The following is a 20,052-nucleotide window of genomic DNA, read 5'->3' as shown; positions in this document are numbered from 1 at the left end:
GGCTGCAAAATTCAAGACTTGCACCCTAGAGTGGTGGTGTTCTGAGCTCCACTTAATATGTCATGGGTCCACTACACACAGGAGGCAGATACATGGACAGCAAGGGCTGTGTGGAGGTGACTGGGTGTTATTTCAGTTTAGAAGGTCTCAGGAAATCACAGAAAGGGCATCAGTCTAAAATGACGCAGGGAAAAAAACAGGACAAGGATACATCTAGCAGCAACCAGTACTGTAATTGCAAACTGTTGTACCTGTGCTGGGAAAGAACCAGAGCTCAAATTGCCAATGGAAGGCACTTGAGCTTAATTTGTAGTAGGTACTGAAAGCTGGCTAAAGCTAGACATAAGTTCAGCAGTAATTTTTACAAAGCCCTAATGGTGTTCAGGAAGGATAGATTAAGCACAGTTGGTGGTGGAGTGTTTATTGCTGTTAGGTTTAATTTACCTTTTAATGAAAGTGAGAGAGATAGTTCCTGCAAGTTCATATCAGTAAATGTTATACTTGACAACTGGAATAAATCTGTAAATGGTTCCTTTTACGAACCCCTGGAGTTTAACGATACAGTTGCTGAACAGAAAACTGCCATTCATACAATTATAGTTGATAATGACTTCAATCTACCCTTGCTACGTTGGTAAAAATGCATGGTAAAAGCCAGTGGTAGGCATAAAATATTGTCCAAAATTGCACTGAATGATATTTCCGAAAATTATTTTGAGCAATTGGTTCAGGACCCCACTCGAAATGTAAATAGCTGTGAAAACATTCTTGACTTCTTGGCAAGGCAAAATACTGAGCAAATACAGAGTATGATAGATACAGGGATGTGGACCACAAGGCTTAATACTGTAACATCCAAATCCACCAAAAGTAAATGACAGAGTATGATAGATACAGGGATGTGGACCACAAGGCTTAATACTGTAACATCCAAATCCACCAAAAGTAAATGGAAATGCAGATAAATATCACTTGACACCTTCATAAGAGACAGTCTCCACTTCTTCCAAACTGATTACATGAGAGCAGACAAGATGTGGTCTACATCCAAAGAAATGAAATTGATGACAATTGAGAGATATATAACAAATAAATTAATGTGGGATGGTACTGATTCTTCATGGTACACAAAACAAATGAGAACTCTGCTGCAAAAACAACAAAAAAAAGCATGCCAAATTTAAAAGAATGCAAAATCTTGAAGACTGGCGATGTTTTATTGAAGCTCGAAATTTAGTGTGGTCTTCAATGTGAGATGCTTTTAATAGTTTCCACAACAAAACTCTGACTCGAAATAACAAAATTAAAGGGTTTCTTGTCATATGGAGAGCACACCAGTGGTAAGACACAATCTATATCTTCGTTGTGTTATAGCAACAGTAATGTTGCCAATGATAGTGCCACTAAAGCAAGTACCCTGGTCCAGAGTGTATAGGAATTAGGTTCCTTTCAGAGTATGCTGATGCAATAGTCCCATACCTAGCAATTATACACAATCATTCACTCAACAAAAGATCCGTACCTAAACAATGGAAAGTTGTAAAGGTTACAACAATGCAAAAGAAAGCAAATAGGAGTAATTTGCTGAATTACAGGCTGATGTCACTAACATCAATTTGTAGTAGAACTTAGAACACATCTGTGTTCAAACACCATGAATTACACAAAAGAAAATGATTTATTGATAGATAATCAGCACAGTTTCAGAAAACATCATTCCTGAGGGGGGAGGGGGGGGGGGGGGGGAAACCTACCTTTTTGCTCACATGAAGTATTGAGTATTATTGACTGGGGATTTCAAATTGATTCCAAATTCCTAGATATCCAGAAGGCTTTTTACACCGTTCCCCACAAGTAACTTCCAATCAAATTGTGTGTCTATGGAATATCATATCACAAGGGGAGGCCATGATGTAGAGATCACAGATTTACTTCAAACTTTGTACACCTTTAGTAGGCCATTAAAACAACATAATGAGCAAGCAGTAAGGTGCACTACTCTAGCAATTCTGACAAAATCTCAAGAGAAGTTTTATGCATCTGTTATGTGGCTTATGTATCAGTGAGTAGGTGCCACACGTTACGAGATCATGTTGGTCAAGTGATTAGTGTTCCAGCTTCGTAAGATGAGCGTGTATGGCACAATGGTTCGACTCTCACTTTAATGTAATTAATGACCTATTTTTTTCATCATTGGTTATATTATTTAATTTGAGTGATAATATAATGACAAAAAAAAACCGCATGTATTTGCATAATGTTTCAATTTACGTTCTCCATGGCTGTATGACAAACACTATCCTGCAACATCTGATGTTAAGAGCGCATCCAACGAGTAATTGTACATTACTCTTGTGGTCTGGCACAATGTGAATTACTATATTACTCACTGTGAATAACATCATTTGCATCATTATTTATCGAGGTCTGACTTGGACTTTCCAAGCCTGTCCCTCATCCTTGAAAATTTAATTACAGGTAGTAAGTAGTTAAGTGACCTATGAAATTCACTACAGCTTCATGAAAATGCACATGGATTGTTTTTTTTAATTATATTACTTCTCAAGTGCCATATAAATTAAATAAAGTGACCAGTGATTTTTAAAAAAAAAAAAAAAAAAAAAAAAAAAAAGAGGAGAGAGAGAGAGAGAGATTAAAAAGTAAGTGTTAGCAGGATTCGAACTGTTGTCTTGTCTGCAACCCTCTCCAGAAGTACTAACACGAACCACTTGGCCACAATGATTTCTTATGCCGAGTACCATCACACAAATACATCAGTTACATAATAGACAAGTAAAACTTCTCTTGCAATTTTCTTGGAATTGGCAGAGTAGTGCACCTTACTGCTCACACATTACGTTGCTTTAATGGCCTCCTAAAGGTACACAAAGTTTGAAGTAAATCTGTGGCCCCAATGTCATGGCCGTCCCTTGTCAGTTGTGAAATTAGATCATGACTTCCTATTAGAAAGGTCACAGTTCATATTAATTGACAGAAAGTCTTTGTCAAACAGAAGTGATATTTGGCATTCCCCAATAAGTGTCGTAGGCCCTCTGCTGTTCTTAATTTATATAAATGTGTTAGGAAACAATCTGAGCACCCCTCTTAGATTATTTGCAGATTATGCTGTCAGATACCATCTCATGAAGTCATCAGATAATCAAAAACAATTGCAAAATGATTTAGACAAAATATCTGATGGTGTGAAAAGTGACAATTTACCATGTGTATACATCATCAACATGAGTACTAAAAGAAATGTGCTAAATTTTGATTACCCAATAAATCACACAAATTTACATGTTGAGAATTCACTTACCATTTAGAGATTACAATTACAAATAACTTAAACTGGAATGATCACACAGATAATGATGTGGGGAAAGACTGTGATTTACTGGAAGAACACTTAAAAGATGCAACAGGTTTACTAGAAAGACTCCCTATACTATACTTGTCCATCCTCTTCTGACACACTGCTGTGCAGTGTGGAATCTACATTAGGAAGGTTTGATGGAAGAATTCAAAAAAAGTTCATAGAAGGGCAATTCACTATCACAAAATAGGGGAGTGAATTGATGTCACAGACATGACATGTGAGATGGGGTGGCAATCATTAAATCAGAAGTATTTCTCATTGCTTCAGAATCATTTCATGAAATTTAGATCACCAACTTTCTCTCTTGAATTCAAAAATATTTTGATGACACCCAAGAAATATTCATTATAATAAAATACAGAAATCATAGCTCACACAAAAGATTTAAATATGCATTTTTCCTGCATAATGTTCGAGAGTGGAATGGTAAGAAATACTTTGAAAGTGATTCGATGAAGCCTCTGCCAGCCACTTAATTGTGAATTTCAGAGTAGTCACGTAGATGTATATGTACTATATGTACCAAATTTTGTTGAAATTGATCCAATGGTTATAAAGTAGACGTTGAACACACACACGTATTTCAGTTTTTGTATATAAAGGGTAGTCAAATGAAAATTTGACAGACTTGGAAAAAAGTAAGTAAACTGCCTATTACTTCAAAAGTTTTCACCATAACTGTTAACACATTTATCTCTCCAGGAAACAAGATAGTAAGTGCCTTCATGGAAAAATGTTAGCGGCGCCCTACAAAACCATACTTGTACCCAGGTCTTCGTCTGAAGTCAATTGACAGCCACAAATCTCTTTTGTCAGGGCTCCAAACACATGGAAATCACATAGGTAGAGATTACAACTGTATGGAGGATGTATAAGGGCTACCCAATGAAACTACTGCAACATAGTCAAAACTACCTTGGCAACACATGGTGGGCATTTTGCTGGCAGGTTGTTTCGACTACACTGCAGAAGTTCTCTTTGAAAGCACTTATGCATCCTCCATACAGTCCCGATTTCTCACCTTGCAATTTCCATATGTTTGAAGCCATGAAGAAAGGCATTTTCAGCCATCGATTTGCTTCAGATAAAGAGGTGCATGCGTGGGTACCATTACGGTTCCGTAGGCTATCACAGTCATTTTTCCATGAAGGCATTGACCATCCTGCTTCACAGTGAGATATATGTAATAATACTTATGGTGATTACTTTTGAAATAAAAACACAATTCACTTACTTTTTTCCATCTGTGTCATTTTCATTTGATTACCCCCTATAACATATCCCAGTCCTTTACCTGCGGCTTTGTCCTTGTACATGTAACGCACATACATTGTTCATATCTCCTTCTTTCCCCTCTTGCTGCCCATTTCATCCTCTTCTCTCTCACTCTTTCCACCACATCCTCACCCATCCCTATTCCCCTTTCTCTGTTCACCCCTCCTCACCCCATCTTTTTTCACTTCCTGCACCTCCCCCTATCTCTAACTGCCTCCTCCTCCCCCATATCTCTGTCCACCCCTCTTCCCCCCCTCTCTCTGAACATCTCCTGCCCTCTTCTCTGTGGTCCATCACTTTCTACCCCTTTCTCTGTAGCCTCATCCCCCTCCCCCACACTCAGAATCCATCTTCTTCCTCCCCTCTCTCTCTGTGCAGCCATGCCCATCCACATGTATAGCACTGGAAACACATTACTACACACACAACATGTCTGGTGCTCAGTGCAGCCAAGATATCAGATATAACCAGCACTTCACACATCCAACTCCACCTCCATGAGAGCAAGGTGACTCTTACCCCCATAGTACTTCTTCCCAGACAATAAGCAGTATGTGTACCAAATATAGTTGAAATCAATGAAGTTGTCCAGGAGGAGAAGAAGAAGAACATACACACAACACATACATTCATTTTTATGTATGTAAATTATACAACAGATGTTTATTAATAACTAACAAACATTAAACAAGCATGCACACTGGTAGTCCAATATATAAAATGTTAGTTAATAATCTCTTCCACCCTTATAGTGCTATTTAATTATATACAATCAAATCTTTTAATTATTTAGAGGAAATCTCTTCCAACCTTATAGTGTTATTTAATTATATACAATCAAATCTTTTAATTATTTAGAGGAAAGTTTAATTTTTGGTAGTTGTTTTCAGATTTGTTATTGCATAAGTGAAGCTATGACTTATTATAATCACATTTAACAACAGAATGTAATGATGTGGACCTGACACGAAAATATTTTTTCAGATCTTAACAGTACACTCAAATTGATTTATTTATTTGTAATTTTTTACCTGACTTTTAAATTGTTATATTCAGGAGTATGATGATCTTACAGTATTAAACTGAAATAACGTAATTACAACAATATTAAATAAGGATTTAAGAATAGATCAATACTACCTAAATAGAAGAGACACTGAACAGCAGACAGGTGCATAGAAAGGTTAATAACTACACAAACTTTCAAAGTCTTTCCAAATCTCTCTCTCTCTCTCTCTCTGTGTGTGTGTGTGTGTGTGTGTGTGTAAACTTTGGAGGATGACTTCGTCTGTGAGCTTATCAAGTTACCATCCTTCCTATGTGCCTGTCTGCTGCTCACTGTCTATTCTATTTAGTGATGAGTGACCTAGCCTCAAATATGTAACTGTTCTAGTCCACACAACACCCCTGGTGTAAATGAAAAATATAATGTATTTTGTAACATATTTAAGGCTACTCTGAAAACTGTGCTACTAAAAAATTTAACAGTGGAAGCAGTTACATATTTCCACCGATTTAATTACCGTATGAAATGACACACTTACGAGGGGGGTGGTACTCCACTTACTACGGGATACTCTACTGACACCTGAACTTGGCTTAATCTTTTGTAAGGACCAATTGGACCCAATTCATCAACTTCGACATTCTGAATTCTGAATACCTGAAAGAAGGAAAACAACAATAAAAAGTCAACATATCTCTCACACACACACACACACACACACACACATGCACACACACACACACACACACACACACACACACACAGTGACATAACAAGTGTCATTCAAATTAATGATGACAGACAATAACTAGCATTAGCAAGTAAGAGTGAAAGGAATGATCGTCATACACACTGAAAATATTTCCTATTACTTTTGCATCACTAACTTACTACATGGTAACAGAAATACATTATATAAATACAAATTATTGCCTCTTTTTTCTCCATTGATGGCTGCTCTGTTTCTTGTTGACACGAACTGCAACTAACAAATCAAGTTCATGGAAATATTATGAACAGGCAAGCACTCACCTACAGCTGAACTATACTTGTTAGAGGGTATACACATAAATACATGACAACTGCTCATTTTTGAATTTTCATTCTTTCTCCTGTCTTTGTGAGAGTTTTAATACACAAAATTGGGAAGGGAACATGTAGCAAAGCAGCAAAAAGGATGGCTTTTCAAAAGACAGCGATTATCTTTACATGTCCCTAAGCACCATTCAATGTAAGTGGTGGCTGGATCTGTTTCCATGTTCATGTCAAGACCTGTTTTTTGGGTACTGATCAATGTCTTTTTCAATGTGGATCACTGTTTGCAAAATGTACTCATATGGAACAGTCAGAATTCCCATAGATCTAAACAACTCAACTCAGTGCACGAGTTCTCTTGCTACTTTTTGTCATAACTCATACAGCCCTTTTTTATAGCTTTGTTTGTCTGTTCCGGTCATTTGTTCCCCAGAACATTATCCCATAATTCATCACAGAATGAACATAGGCAAAATATGTTCTTCTGGTGCATGAGATATTACTCACTGAATTTATTATTCTACGTGCAAAGTATGCTGAAGCTAATCACTTCCCAATGGATTTTTTTTTTCATTTAATTTGTTGTTATCTACCCATCTGCATAGATGCATGAGTGTTTCTTCAGCTTTGTCCTTTAGTGCACTTGGTGATGTTTCACTGATTAGAACATTACTGACAAGTAGGTAGGACTGGAGTTTAGGAACTTCCAGCATGCTGGAGTAACTGTGTGTCAGCAACTTCCATTACTACACAGAACAAAAAACTAGTCCAAAACTGCAAATTTTACTTTTTGATTCACTCAATGACTAGTTTCTGGCCGAGACTCATTTTCAAATAATTGTAACATAGTCGAAAATGGCATTTCCAAATACCAGTGTACCAGTATGAAATGAGTGTTAAGATACAAATGTGTCGATAGGGAACATTTGTTGTGAACGAGCCTAAATTTTTGTTTGTTTGGTTGGTATGACATCTGTCAAAGATATTTAGTACACATCAAGTCATGGAACAAACAACATCATATGTTTTCATCATGTTAACAATGTCGAATTTTGTACCAGAAAGTGATGATTTGCGGAAAGCATTAATTTTTTGTTTTCATTTGAAAAAAAGTGCTGCAGAGTCACATTGAATGCTTGTCGAGGCATATGGTGACTATGCTCTATCAGAAGCAACATGCAAAAGATGGTTTCAACGGTTCAGAAATAATGATTTTGATGTAAGAAATGAAGAACTTGGAAGACCACCAAAAAAGTTCGAAGATGCCAAATTGCATGCAATATTGGATGAAGATGATACTTTGAGTCAGAAGCAAATGGCAGCAATGCTAAATGTTGCACAACAAACAATTTATGACCATTTGAAAGCTATGGGAAAGATCCAAAAATGTGGAAAATGGGTGCCACATGAATTGAAAGAAAGGCAGATGGAAAACCGAAAAACCATTTGTCAAATTTTGCTTCAAAGACATGAAAGAAAATCAATTTTGCATCGAATTGTTAGTGGCGATGAAAAATGGATTTATTTTAAGAATCCTAAACGGGAAAAATCATGGGTTAATCCGGGACAACCATCAACATCGACTGCAAAACCAGATCGATTCGGCAAGAAGACAATGCTCTGTGTTTGGTGGGATCAGAAAGGTGTGGTGTATCATGAGCTTCTAAAACCTGGTGAAACTGTGAATACTAATCGCTACAGACAACAAATAATCAATTAGAACTATGCACTGATCGAAAAAAGACCAGAATGGGCCAGAAGACATGGCAAAGTAATTTTTTTAAATGACAAAGCACCTGCACACAAAGCAAAACTGGTTCAGAATACAATCAAAACACTTGGTTGGGAGCTGCTACCCCACCCGCCATATTCACCAGACTTGGCCCCTTTTATCATTTTGAGACCTTTTTGCTGTTACTAAAACTTTACTATACATGTTTTTTGTATATTTGGTAGTATTTTTGAAATGCAGGGTCATTTTGGTTGTTTTTTATGCTGCTCTGGTGTTTGAGTGTTACAGAGGATCCTTATCCTGTTAGTCAGCCAGTTGCTTTTGTTTTGTGTTTTAGTGACTCATAGTATTTTTGGGAACAATTCTTCAAATCTCAATTTAAATTTCAACAGGAACTTTGAAAACTTCCTATCCATATTAGTCTCCATGTACACTTCTCCCATGTATTATTGTTCATCTGAATGGTACATTCAACCCTTCTATATGTTTGTATTTTAGTTTTGTTTTCTACAGCTATGTTTAATTTTAATAGCTGACTGCAATGATCTGAAAGGCCCAGGTTACCTACAAGAACATCACAATTTTGTTTCTCCAAGTCAATTAGTACATGGTCAATGACTGATGCTGAATGCTTAGTTACCCCTGTGCCTGTGTTAATCAACACATCTGGGTTAAATGTGTTCATGTTTAAATCTCCATAAATAAGAATTATGCCTTTAGGATTAGTAACCATGTCCAATACTTGGATTAGTTTTGCTATGAATGTATCTATGTCAGCACAGGGAGAATTCCAAATACATAGTACAGTTAGTCTTTTGAACCTATCTGGCTTTTTTATCTCTATAGCTGATATTTCTAAATGTTTTTCTTCACTTAATGAAATAATGTTATTTCCAACTTTATACATAATCCCTTCCCTTACATAATAATGGCATGCTAGATTATATGAGCTGAGAGCTACACGTGTAATTTCAGATCCCCTACACCAATGTTCTGTTATGCAAACAAGTGAGCTATCAATAATCTGCAGTCCTACTTCTAGCTGTTGCTCTTTATTTCTTATGGAATGGATATTTTGTTGGAGAACTGAGAAACACTGAGCACTTCTTGCCTTGGAGCCTTCTTGTTTATCTTGTCTTCATCTAAAAAATCATCTGGATGACGAGGACCTACAGTTTCCTTGTCATTTTCTTCACTATCCACTGTTGTTTCTACTGACTTCTTGGAAATTTTTGCATGTTTTGCTGTTACTGCTGATGGTTCTATCACTTCTACATTTTTGTGGTATTTTGGTTGTTGCTGTTGGGTCTTGTGGTGGCTTTGGAACTATGGGTTTGGTTTTGAAGTTATTTTGGAGTTTTTTATTTCCTTGGTTATAAGATTCAGCAGATATTCTTCACCCAAGCCATTCAGGTGCAGTCCATCTTTTATGTGGAATCTACATCCTATATTACTCACATCAATGCATTTCACATTTTTAAAATGCCTGCAGATTTTAGCAAACAAGGACATGAATGCCCTGTCAGTACCAATCCTTGTCGTGATGGCAGAGCCAGTGCTTCACTGTGGGAATCACCTCCTCATCATCCTCAAAATGTCTTCCACGAGTGGCATCCTTCAATGGCCCTAACACATGGAAATCCTCAGCTCGCTGCAACATGTCAGATGTGACAGCTGTGGATGGTTTCCCAGACCACTGCAAATGGTGGAGCTCCACTGAACCACCTTCTGATCACCTCACCCTCAATGCCCAGCAACTAACTGTACTTCTGCCAACAGCAAATGCTCCATAGACTTTGCAAAAGCGTTTTTGAATATTCCTCATAGTTTCTTTCTCTGTGGTGAGAAATTCATTGATGGCATGTTGTTTGTAACGTACATCAGTTTAGTAAGTCACAGCTGCAAAATACTAACGTGAATTCTTTACAGACGAATGGAAAAACTGATAGAAGCTGACCTTGGGGAAGATCAGTTTGGATTCCGTAGAAATGTTGGAACATGTGAGGCAATACTGACCCTACGACTTATCTTAGAAGAAAGATTAAGGAAAGGCAAACCTACATTTCTAGCATTTGTAGACTTAGAGAAAGCTTTTGACAATGTTGATTGGAATACTCTCTTTCAAATTTTGAAGGTGGCAGGGGTGAAATACAGGGAGCGAAAGGCTATTTACAATTTGTACAGAAACCAGATGGTAGTTATAAGAGTTGAGGGCTATAAAAGGGAAGCAGTGGTTCGGAAGAGAGTGAGAGAGGGTTGTAGCCTATCCCCGATGTTATTCAATCTGTATATTGCGCAAGCAATAAAGGAAACAAAAGAAAAGTATGGAGTAGGTATTAAGGGATCACCAATTTAGTATTGGAGGGCAGCGTGGAGCATAGAAATCGTAGAGGGAGACCAAGAGATGAATACACTAAGCAGATTCAGAAGGATGTGGGTTGCAGTAGGTACTGGGAGATGAAGAAGCTTGCACAGGATAGAGTAGCATGGAGAGCTGCATCAAACCAGTCTCAGGACTTAAGACCACAACAACAACAACAACATCTTTCCATAAGAGCTCTGATTTCCCTTATTTTATCTTGGTGATCATTCCTCCATATGTAAGTTGGTATCAACAAAATATTTTCCTATTCAGAGGAGAAAGTTCGTAATAGGAATTTCGTCAGAAGATTCCGCAGCAATGAAAAACGCCTTTCCTTTAATGATGTCCAGCCCAATCCTGTAGCAGTATTCTAAAAGAGGATGGACAAGTGTAGTGTAGGCAGTCTCCTTAGTAGGTCTGTTACATTTTCTAAGTGTCCTGCCAATAAAACGCAGTCTTTGGTTAGCCTTTCCTACAACATTTTCTATGTGTTCCTTCCAATTTAAGTTGTCTGTAATTGTAATATCTAGGTATTTAGTTGAATTTATGGCTTTTAGATTAGACTGATTTATCATGTAACCAAAGTTTAACAAAATTCCTTTTAGCACTCATGTGGATGACATCACACTTTTCATTATTTAAGGTTAAGTGCCACTTTTCGCGCCATTCCAATATTTCTTCTAAATTGTTTTGCAGTTTGTTTTGATCTTCTGATGACTTTATTAGTTGATAAATGACAGCGTCATCTGCAAACAACCAAAGACGGCTTCTCAGATTGTCTCCCAAATCGTTTATACATATAAGGAACAGCAAAGGGCCTATAACACTACCTTGGGGAACGCCAGAAATCACTTCTGTTTCACTCGATGACTTTCTGTCAGTTACTACAAACTGTGACCTCTCTGACAGGAAATCATAGATCCAGTCACATAACTGAGACAATATTCCATAAGCAGGCAATTTCATTACGAGCCACTTGTGTGGTACAGTGTCAAAAGCCTTCCGGAAATCCAGAAATACGGAATCGATCTGAAATCCCTTGTCAATAGCACTCAGCACTTCATGTGAATAAAGAGCTAGTTGTGTTTCACAAGAACGATGTTTTCTAAACCCATGTTGACTGTGTGTCAATAGACCATTTTCTTCGAGGTAATTCATAATGTTCGAACACATTATATGTTTTAAAATCCTGCTGCATATCGACGTTAACAATACGGGCCTGTAATTTAGTGGATTACTCCTATTACCTTTCTACCTGTGCAACTTTCCAGTCTTTGGGTACAGATCTTTCATAAAGCGAATGGTTGTATATGATTGTTAAGTAAGGAGCTAACGCATCAGCATACACTGAAAGGAACCTAATTGGTATACAATCTGGACCAGAAGACTTGCTTTTATTAAGTGATTTAAGTTGCTTCACCACTCCGAGGATATTTACTTCTATGTAACTCATGTTGGCAGCTGTTCTCGATTCAAATTCTGGAATATTTACTTCGTCTCCTTTTGTGAAGTCATTTCAGAAGGCTGTGTTTAGTAACTCTGCTTTGGCAGCACTGTCTTCAATAGTATCTCCATTGCTATCGTGCAGAGAAGGCATTGATTGTTTCTTGCTGCTAACATACTTCACATATGACCAGAATCTCTTTGGATTTTTGCCAAGTTTTGAGACAAAGTTTCGTTGTCGAAACTGTTATAGGCGTCTCACATTGAAGTCCACACTAAATTTCGAGCTTCTGTAAAAGATCGCCAGTCTTGGTAATTTTGCGTCTGTTTAAATTTGGCATGTTTGTTTCATTGTTTCTGCAACAGTGTTCTAACCCGTTTTGTGTACCATGGAGGATCAACTCTGTCGTTTGTTAATGTATTTGGTATAAATCTCTCAATTGCTGCCAATACTATTTCTTTGAATTTAAGCCACATCTGGTCTACACTTATATTATTAATTAGGAATGAATGGAGATTGTCTCTCAGGAAGGCGTCAAGTGAATTTTTATCTGCTTTTTTGAATAGGTATATTTTTCGCTTATTTTTCGAAGATTTGGGGATTACAATATTCAATCTCACTACGACAACCCTGTGTTCACTAATCCATGAATCGGTTTTGATGCTTGTTAATAACTCAGGATTATTTGTTGCTAAGAGGTCAAGTGTATTTTCACAACCATTTGCTATTCGCATGGGCTCATGAACTCACTGCTCAAAATGATTTTCAGAGAATGCCTATATGTTCGTTATGATAGTACTTTTCTTAATAAATTTTAAGTGGTATCACATCAAAAGTTAAGAAATATAGTATCCACCTGATTACCTTGATTCGTGATTTTCCGGACGTCATGTGAGAAAAATGCAAGTTGATTTTCTCATGATGGTGTTTTCAGAATCCAGGGTGGGTGGCATGGAGATCAAAGTGTCTAAGATACCTCATTATATTTAAGCACAGAGTACAAGTAGGATTCTACAAAAAATGGAAAGAAATGGCTCTGAGCACTATGGGACTTAACTTCTGAGGTCATCAGTCCCCTAGAACTTAGAAATACTTAAACCTAACTAACCTAAAGACATCACACACATCCATGCCCGAGGCAGGATTCAGACCTACGACAGTAGCGGTCACGCGGTTCGAGACTGTATCACCTAGAACCGCTCGGCCGCCCTGGCCGGCTACAACAAATGGAATTTGATGCAACTGGACAGTAGTTTTGTGGATCACTTCTGCTCTTCTTGTCGATGGGTGTGACCTGTGCTTTCTTCCAATCATTGGGCACATTTTCTTGTTCAAGGGATCTCCACCACACTATGGTTAAAACTGGAGTTAGCTCATCTGCAAATTCCGCATAGAATCTGACAGGGATTCTCTCACACCCTAGATCCTTATTTAATTTTGGCAGTTTTAGATGTTGCTCTGTTCAACACCAACTGAAAGGTGAAGGGTGTGGTGGCTACGGTTAATTCACCAGTTAATTCTGCTTTCAACCAGGACCTTGAAAGTCACACATTGAATGGATATATAAAAGAAGAATTTGAGGTACAAAGATTTTTAAATAATAACTTTATGAGTTCAGTTTTGATGAGCACATATACACTGTAAAATCACAATCAGAAACAGCAACAAAACAGGAATCACAAAAGGAAGGAGTCATTTATACTCATATAGAATTTTACTACTATCATCAAGTAATCAAACTGCCCTTCATTTATTGGAATTCATGTTTTCAGCAGCTGGTGCAAGGACATCTGAAAAGTGTGAAGAGATTCATTCTACATAATTATATCTGTAATGTTTTAAATCCTCTTGTGTCACTGGGTTTTCTCTTTGCGCCTACTACAGAGAAAAAACTACAGTAACAGCACACAAAGTGAACATGGTGGCCAACATGTCATCATATCCTAACAATCAGGAAAGAGCTCTGGGAGCACTTTCTTAATCACAAGTAAGCATATCTGCTACCTAGTAAGGTTTCTTCGATGAAGTAAGGACCAATTACGAAGTCTCCAATAATCTCACATCACCTTTTGCACTCCACTGCTTATGATATTCAAACTGCCTCAATTAGAATGGTTATCAGTGATGCAATAGCACACAATAATACATTCAGCTTTCCACAATTCATGAATGTTGCTTCATTTTGACATAAAAAACCTATTGACCTAAAGTCACATTATGTAACAATTCTTACATCTCATCCTGGATTTTCCATTGTTTGATTAAAGTCACATGATAATTGTGTGGTACAGTTCCATGTATATTCTGTAGTCAGGCTGACTAACATGTTGGAGAAGTGGCACATGATAAGGTTGGGAGCTGTTTGTGTGCAAAATGTGAACACCTCTGGTAGGGACTCTCACAGTTCACTAAAGCTAACTTGTGGATTGTGAGTAAAATGTTCCAATCTAAGTAAGCTACTACCTTACCCTCTGTTTAGATTTCCAGTACCTTCCTTAGAAGTGCTCAGTGACAGCTGATTTACATGGTAGTTTTAGTCAGTTGTGTCACTGATGTTCCTTGTATTTCGCCTTGACTGATCAAATAGTTTACCACATTTGCATGTAATGTGGGGCACACCCATCTTTTGTTGGCATAGATCATCTTTAACATTACAAAGAAAACTTTTTATCCATCCAGCGTTTTCTGCTCCTGTTACCTATGATAAAAGTCTTCAAATGTGGCATATCTTATGTGAGGCAGACAATTAGAACGGTCATTCAGAAGAGTTCAAATCCATACTTGGCCATCTAGTTTCAAGTTTTTTGCAATTTCCATAAATTGGTTAAGGCATGGCCTAGGACAGATTCCCAACCATCTTTACCCAAAATAGCACTTATTCAGTATTCAACAGTCTCATCAACATTCAATCCTAATCTTTCCTCAGTGCTTTTGCTGAGAATATGGACATACACGTGAACTCCAAGTGCAACAGGAATAAATAAATAAATAAATAAACATGGAGTTTTCATTTAGATTATCAAATATTATGGTACTCAAGAATTACAAGAACCCAGAATTATTAAGCCCCAGTAATTTATAGCAGGTGCCAGAATTTATGTCTGCTGGACAAATAGTTCATGTTACCAATTCCTTTACCTGGTGTATCACTGACATTTAAAGGATATCATACTGATACAACACTTATAACTAACTTCCATATTTTAGAACGTGATGAGAACTATGGCACTGTGGATGTCATATTATCATCGGCATTAATGAACTCTCTGGTTGAAAGGGGCAGCCAGTGATGTCTGCACTACTTGGATGAAGAACTTCAGTTTTGTAGCATAGTGCTTCCATGTGGCCTGCTGTCTCCAGAATACACTGTGCTGTAGTTTGGCATAAGCTACTGATTGGTCAGTAATGTGATTAGGGATTATTTACATAACTGTGGTTATGGAACATATGCCATTAACTGCAACAGAGTATGACTGAAGTAACTATCAGACCAGCATAAGATTGTATAACTTCTTTAGGAGATGACCACTTAATCAGAATTTGGCCTTCCCTTACATTAGCTTTGAGTTTTAGATCTCTTCGGTGGTTTTGCTCCTGCAAGAGGTAACAGAAAATATAATAGTATAGAAACATTTTGTCCACTTTGTATCATTATCGTCCACAGCCTGCAGGGATCTGACACAATTTACAATACTATTCCTGATGTATTACCTTCTACCTAGTACATGTATGTCTACTGTCAAAAGTTATCACCTATAGTATCTAGAACTACACATAATCTTCATGAAAACCTGATATTTAATGTCCAGTTCACAAGCTTTTTGATTCTATGACATTAAGAGCAACATAAATACTAGTAGGTAATCAATCACTTCAGATACAGAGTACGTAATAATGTATTTCTGTTTAGATTGAGAGTTAGGTGCTCCTGCACATTTTAATAACAGTTTACACTTAATGAGTACTTGATCAGCACATTCATAGTTTTTATTACATGTAATGCAATATGTTTGGGCAATTGGTCAAATGATATGACTTGGGATAGAGTGCAGCCTTTCTACCCACTCCAGTACCAGAAGGAGGACCATCCTGAAGGGAATGGAATGAGAAAAAATTCCCACTAGCACCCAGGATTTAACCCACAACCTCCAGGGCCACAGTCTAGTGCTCTGTATACCTGACCATCATATCAACTTAACCACAAAAGTGTCTGATTTATTTACTTCTGCTGCATCTCATGGTATACAGAACCTATGAGGTAAGCAAAAGTGAACAGAGCAGAATCAATTTGCTGGCTCTGTATCACACTAGAGTTTGAAATAAAACTGCAGAGGTATCACTATTTTTTGCACTACTTTCGAAACTGTTCCCTTCGACTCTTCCCTTTGTTTCTCTCCATAAATCTGAAATACCTGATGTAATAGGCTTATATGGGCAAAAAGTCGGAAAGTATTTTCTCTTGTTTCCTAATGACACTTCATAGCTGGCATGTTGCAGTTAGGAAAAAATTAGTACAAGGATCTTTGGCCAACACATGCAGGCAACTGTAGTCCCCATTAATTTTAATTCAAAACTACTGGGGTCACCACTTCATCATTTACATATATAGATACCTATCATCTCTGTGGCAGTAAGTCATTCAACTGATGAAAATACTGAAAGGTACATCTACATCCACATACACACTCAGCAAGCCATCATATGGTACATAGTGGAGGGTATATTATACCCCTACAAGTCACTTTATTTCCTGTTCCACTTGTGAATGGAACAAGGGAAAAATGATTGTCTGTAAGCAAATGTACAAGACCTAATTTCACCCATCTTTTCTTCATGGCCTCATGTGAAATATAAACTGGCAGCAGTAGAAATGTTCTGAAAGCAGCTACAAACAACAGTTCGTATAACTTCCTTAACAGTGTTTTGTGAAAAGAATCTTGTCTTCCTTCCACATCTCCATAATGCTTGCACGTCGATGAACTTTCTAGTGACACATTTAGCACCACGCCTCTAAATAGTTTCAATGTCTTCCTTTAATCTGAACTGGTGGGGACCCCAACACTTGAGCACTATTCAAAAGTGGGTCTCACTAGTGTTCTATATGCGGTCTCCTTTAAAGACGAGATAAACTTTCATTAGATTCTCATTTGCCTTGCCTACTACATGCTCACGTGCTCATTCAGTTTCATACCACTTTGCAGTGTTATGCCTAGATATGTAACTGACATTTCTTTATCAAGCAGCAAATTACTAACACTGTCTTTGAACATTACAGGGTCTCTATCCCACTCACCTACATTAATTTACATTTTTTTAACATTTAGAGCAAGCTGCCATTCAACACACCAAATAAAATTCCGTCTAATTCATCCTGTATCCTTCTGCAGGCACCCAATGATGACAACAGTCATCTGCAAATAGTCATGGATTCTGCTCTTCTTATCCATCCTTTTCCACGAGAGAACAAGAGTGGACCTATCACACATCTCAGGCTACTGATGATAATCCTGTCCCCGATGAACTGTTGCCATCCAGTATAACATACTGGGTTCAATTACCTAAAAAGTTTGGGAGCTACCCACATATCTGAGAATCGATTCCATATGATCAGACCTTTGTTAACAGTGTGCAATGGGGAATGGTGCCAAATGACTTCCAGATATCTGGGGATATATAATCTGCTTGTTGCCCTTCATCTGTGACTTACAGAATATCACACAGGAATAGGGCAAACAAGGTTAAGAGTACTCTTGGTAAAACCAAATTGGGATTTCATCCAGATCTGGCACTTACTTGTTTTCAATTGTTTTAGTCGCTTCTCTACACCAGGGATGCCTATTACAAACAGGAGTGTATGCAACGTTATGTTTGTATGATCCTCCTGCATGAATGAGTTCTGAAATGTGAAATCTAGAACTTCAGCTTTCTTGTTGCTGTCTTTTATTGTCAGACCGGACTTGTCGATGAGTGACTGGAATGAAGCTTTCAACCCACTTAGTGCTTTAGCATAGGAGCACAATTTTCGTGGGTTCTCAGCAAGACCATTTGCTAACGTGTGACAGTGGAACTTGTTGTATGTTTCATGCATCAATCTTTTTACATATAGATGAGTTTCCACTAAAGTTTGCCTTTCATCATTTGAGTGTTCTTTTTTGAACTGAGAATGTAGCAGACTCTGCTTCTTCAGCATACATGGAATATTGTTATTCAACTACAGTCGTTTCTTCCTTCCTTAATTTTTCCAGAGCACAATTTATAATCAGTTCCGACCTTGTCCACAATTTCTCTCTGCACATCATATTAGAACTACATTATGTCCATTCACCATCTAAAAAGGGAGCTAACAACTGCTTATTGCTCTTTCTATAAAAAATACTCTTGCAGTCCTCTTGATGTATTTATTAACTTTGGCAACCATCATCACGATAATTACATTATTATCACTAATTGATGTCCATACACTGACACTGTCGATAAGGTCAGGGCAGTTTGTAGCTACAAGATCTAAAATATTTCCATTGCCTGTGGGTTGTTGAACTAGCTGCTCAATCCAGTTTTCGGAAAACATCCAAAACTACTTCACAAGACTGTCTACCCATACCACCTGCAATACATCCATAAACATCCCAGTCCACACTAGACAGTTAAGGTCAGCTCCAACTAATATTGCGTGATTGTTGTATTTCAGAGCTAGTGAGTATAGACTTTCTTTGAATGATTCTGCAATTGTTACAACAGAATCAAATGGGCAGTAAAAACATCCAATAATTAGTTTGAGTTCATCTTGGCTGGTTGAATTGTGACCTCTGTAGATTCTTCCTCCTATGGTGTCTAATCAGTCTTTTTTATTTTATATATTTTTTATGCTTCATTAAATATTTCGGAGCTCTCTACTTTGTATTTCATTCAGCTCTTGGTTCCAAGAATAAGAATCTGAACAACTGTCCTTGAGAACAGTAAATTCAAGTATTTGGTTATGTATGCTTTGTCAATTTACTGTTAAAATTTTCACAGACAATGTATCTTCACTTTGTATGTGGCCTGGTTTCACTCTGTGCATACTGACTGGTGAGGGCTCATCAGAGGACCTCAAACTATCACCTACCCTTAAAAAAATGCATGTACACTCCACAAGTATTTTGCTACACAAGCACTTGCTTCCTGTGTGCACTTCACCTCTGCCCTATCCATGAGAGTCCTACAATTCTCCACCCTTTAATGCAGTCCAGAAATCTACAGCCAAGACTGTCACAGAATCGATGGAGCCTTCGGTTGAGACCCTCAACTCAGCTCCAAACCGAAGTACTCTGATCAAACCTAAGTACAATGCTGCAAATTATGAGCTTTGCTTGCATTCCTTAAGCTAGGCCAGTAGAAAGAATGAAACTTCCAGTCTGCAGAGAGTGAGCATTATCTTGAAACTTCCTGGCAGATTAAAACTCTGTGCTGATCTAAAACTTGAACACAGCTTTAATCTTCCACTAAGATTAAATGGTATAGTCAAAAGTTTGAAATCTTATCATAATCTGATGTGGACATTTACTCAGAATAGTTTATTGAAGAATTTAAAAGAATTACCGAATAAATGACAGTTACATAAGGGTAACAAAATATTCATTACTGGGGATCCTTACACAATTTGAGCTTCTTCACCAACTGAAGTTTTTGTGCCTCCTGCTACTAAAAGGAAATACAAGAAAACACATTTCTTATATATTATTTTTGTTATAAGTTATTTTATAACAACAATAAACAGAACATTTAAGTATATATTATGCACCGTAAATCCACCATCTCTTTAGAAAGGAGTTTTGAGTAG

General features: G+C 37.4%; 1 protein-coding gene across 1 annotated transcript in view; it reads right to left on the bottom strand.

The window, feature by feature from the left end:
* LOC124622442 (putative helicase MOV-10) overlaps positions 1–20,052 on the bottom strand; it is a 447,321-nt gene that overhangs the window by 278,202 nt on the left and 149,067 nt on the right. The window contains exon 6 of the mRNA XM_047148140.1: positions 6,199–6,317. Coding sequence (XP_047004096.1) covers positions 6,199–6,317 — 119 coding nt within the window. The remainder of the gene's footprint in view (positions 1–6,198; positions 6,318–20,052) is intronic.

Source organism: Schistocerca americana, chromosome 7, assembly GCF_021461395.2.
Source record: "Schistocerca americana isolate TAMUIC-IGC-003095 chromosome 7, iqSchAmer2.1, whole genome shotgun sequence".
NCBI lineage: Eukaryota > Metazoa > Arthropoda > Insecta > Orthoptera > Acrididae > Schistocerca > Schistocerca americana.
This window is presented reverse-complemented; position numbering and strand designations above follow the sequence as displayed.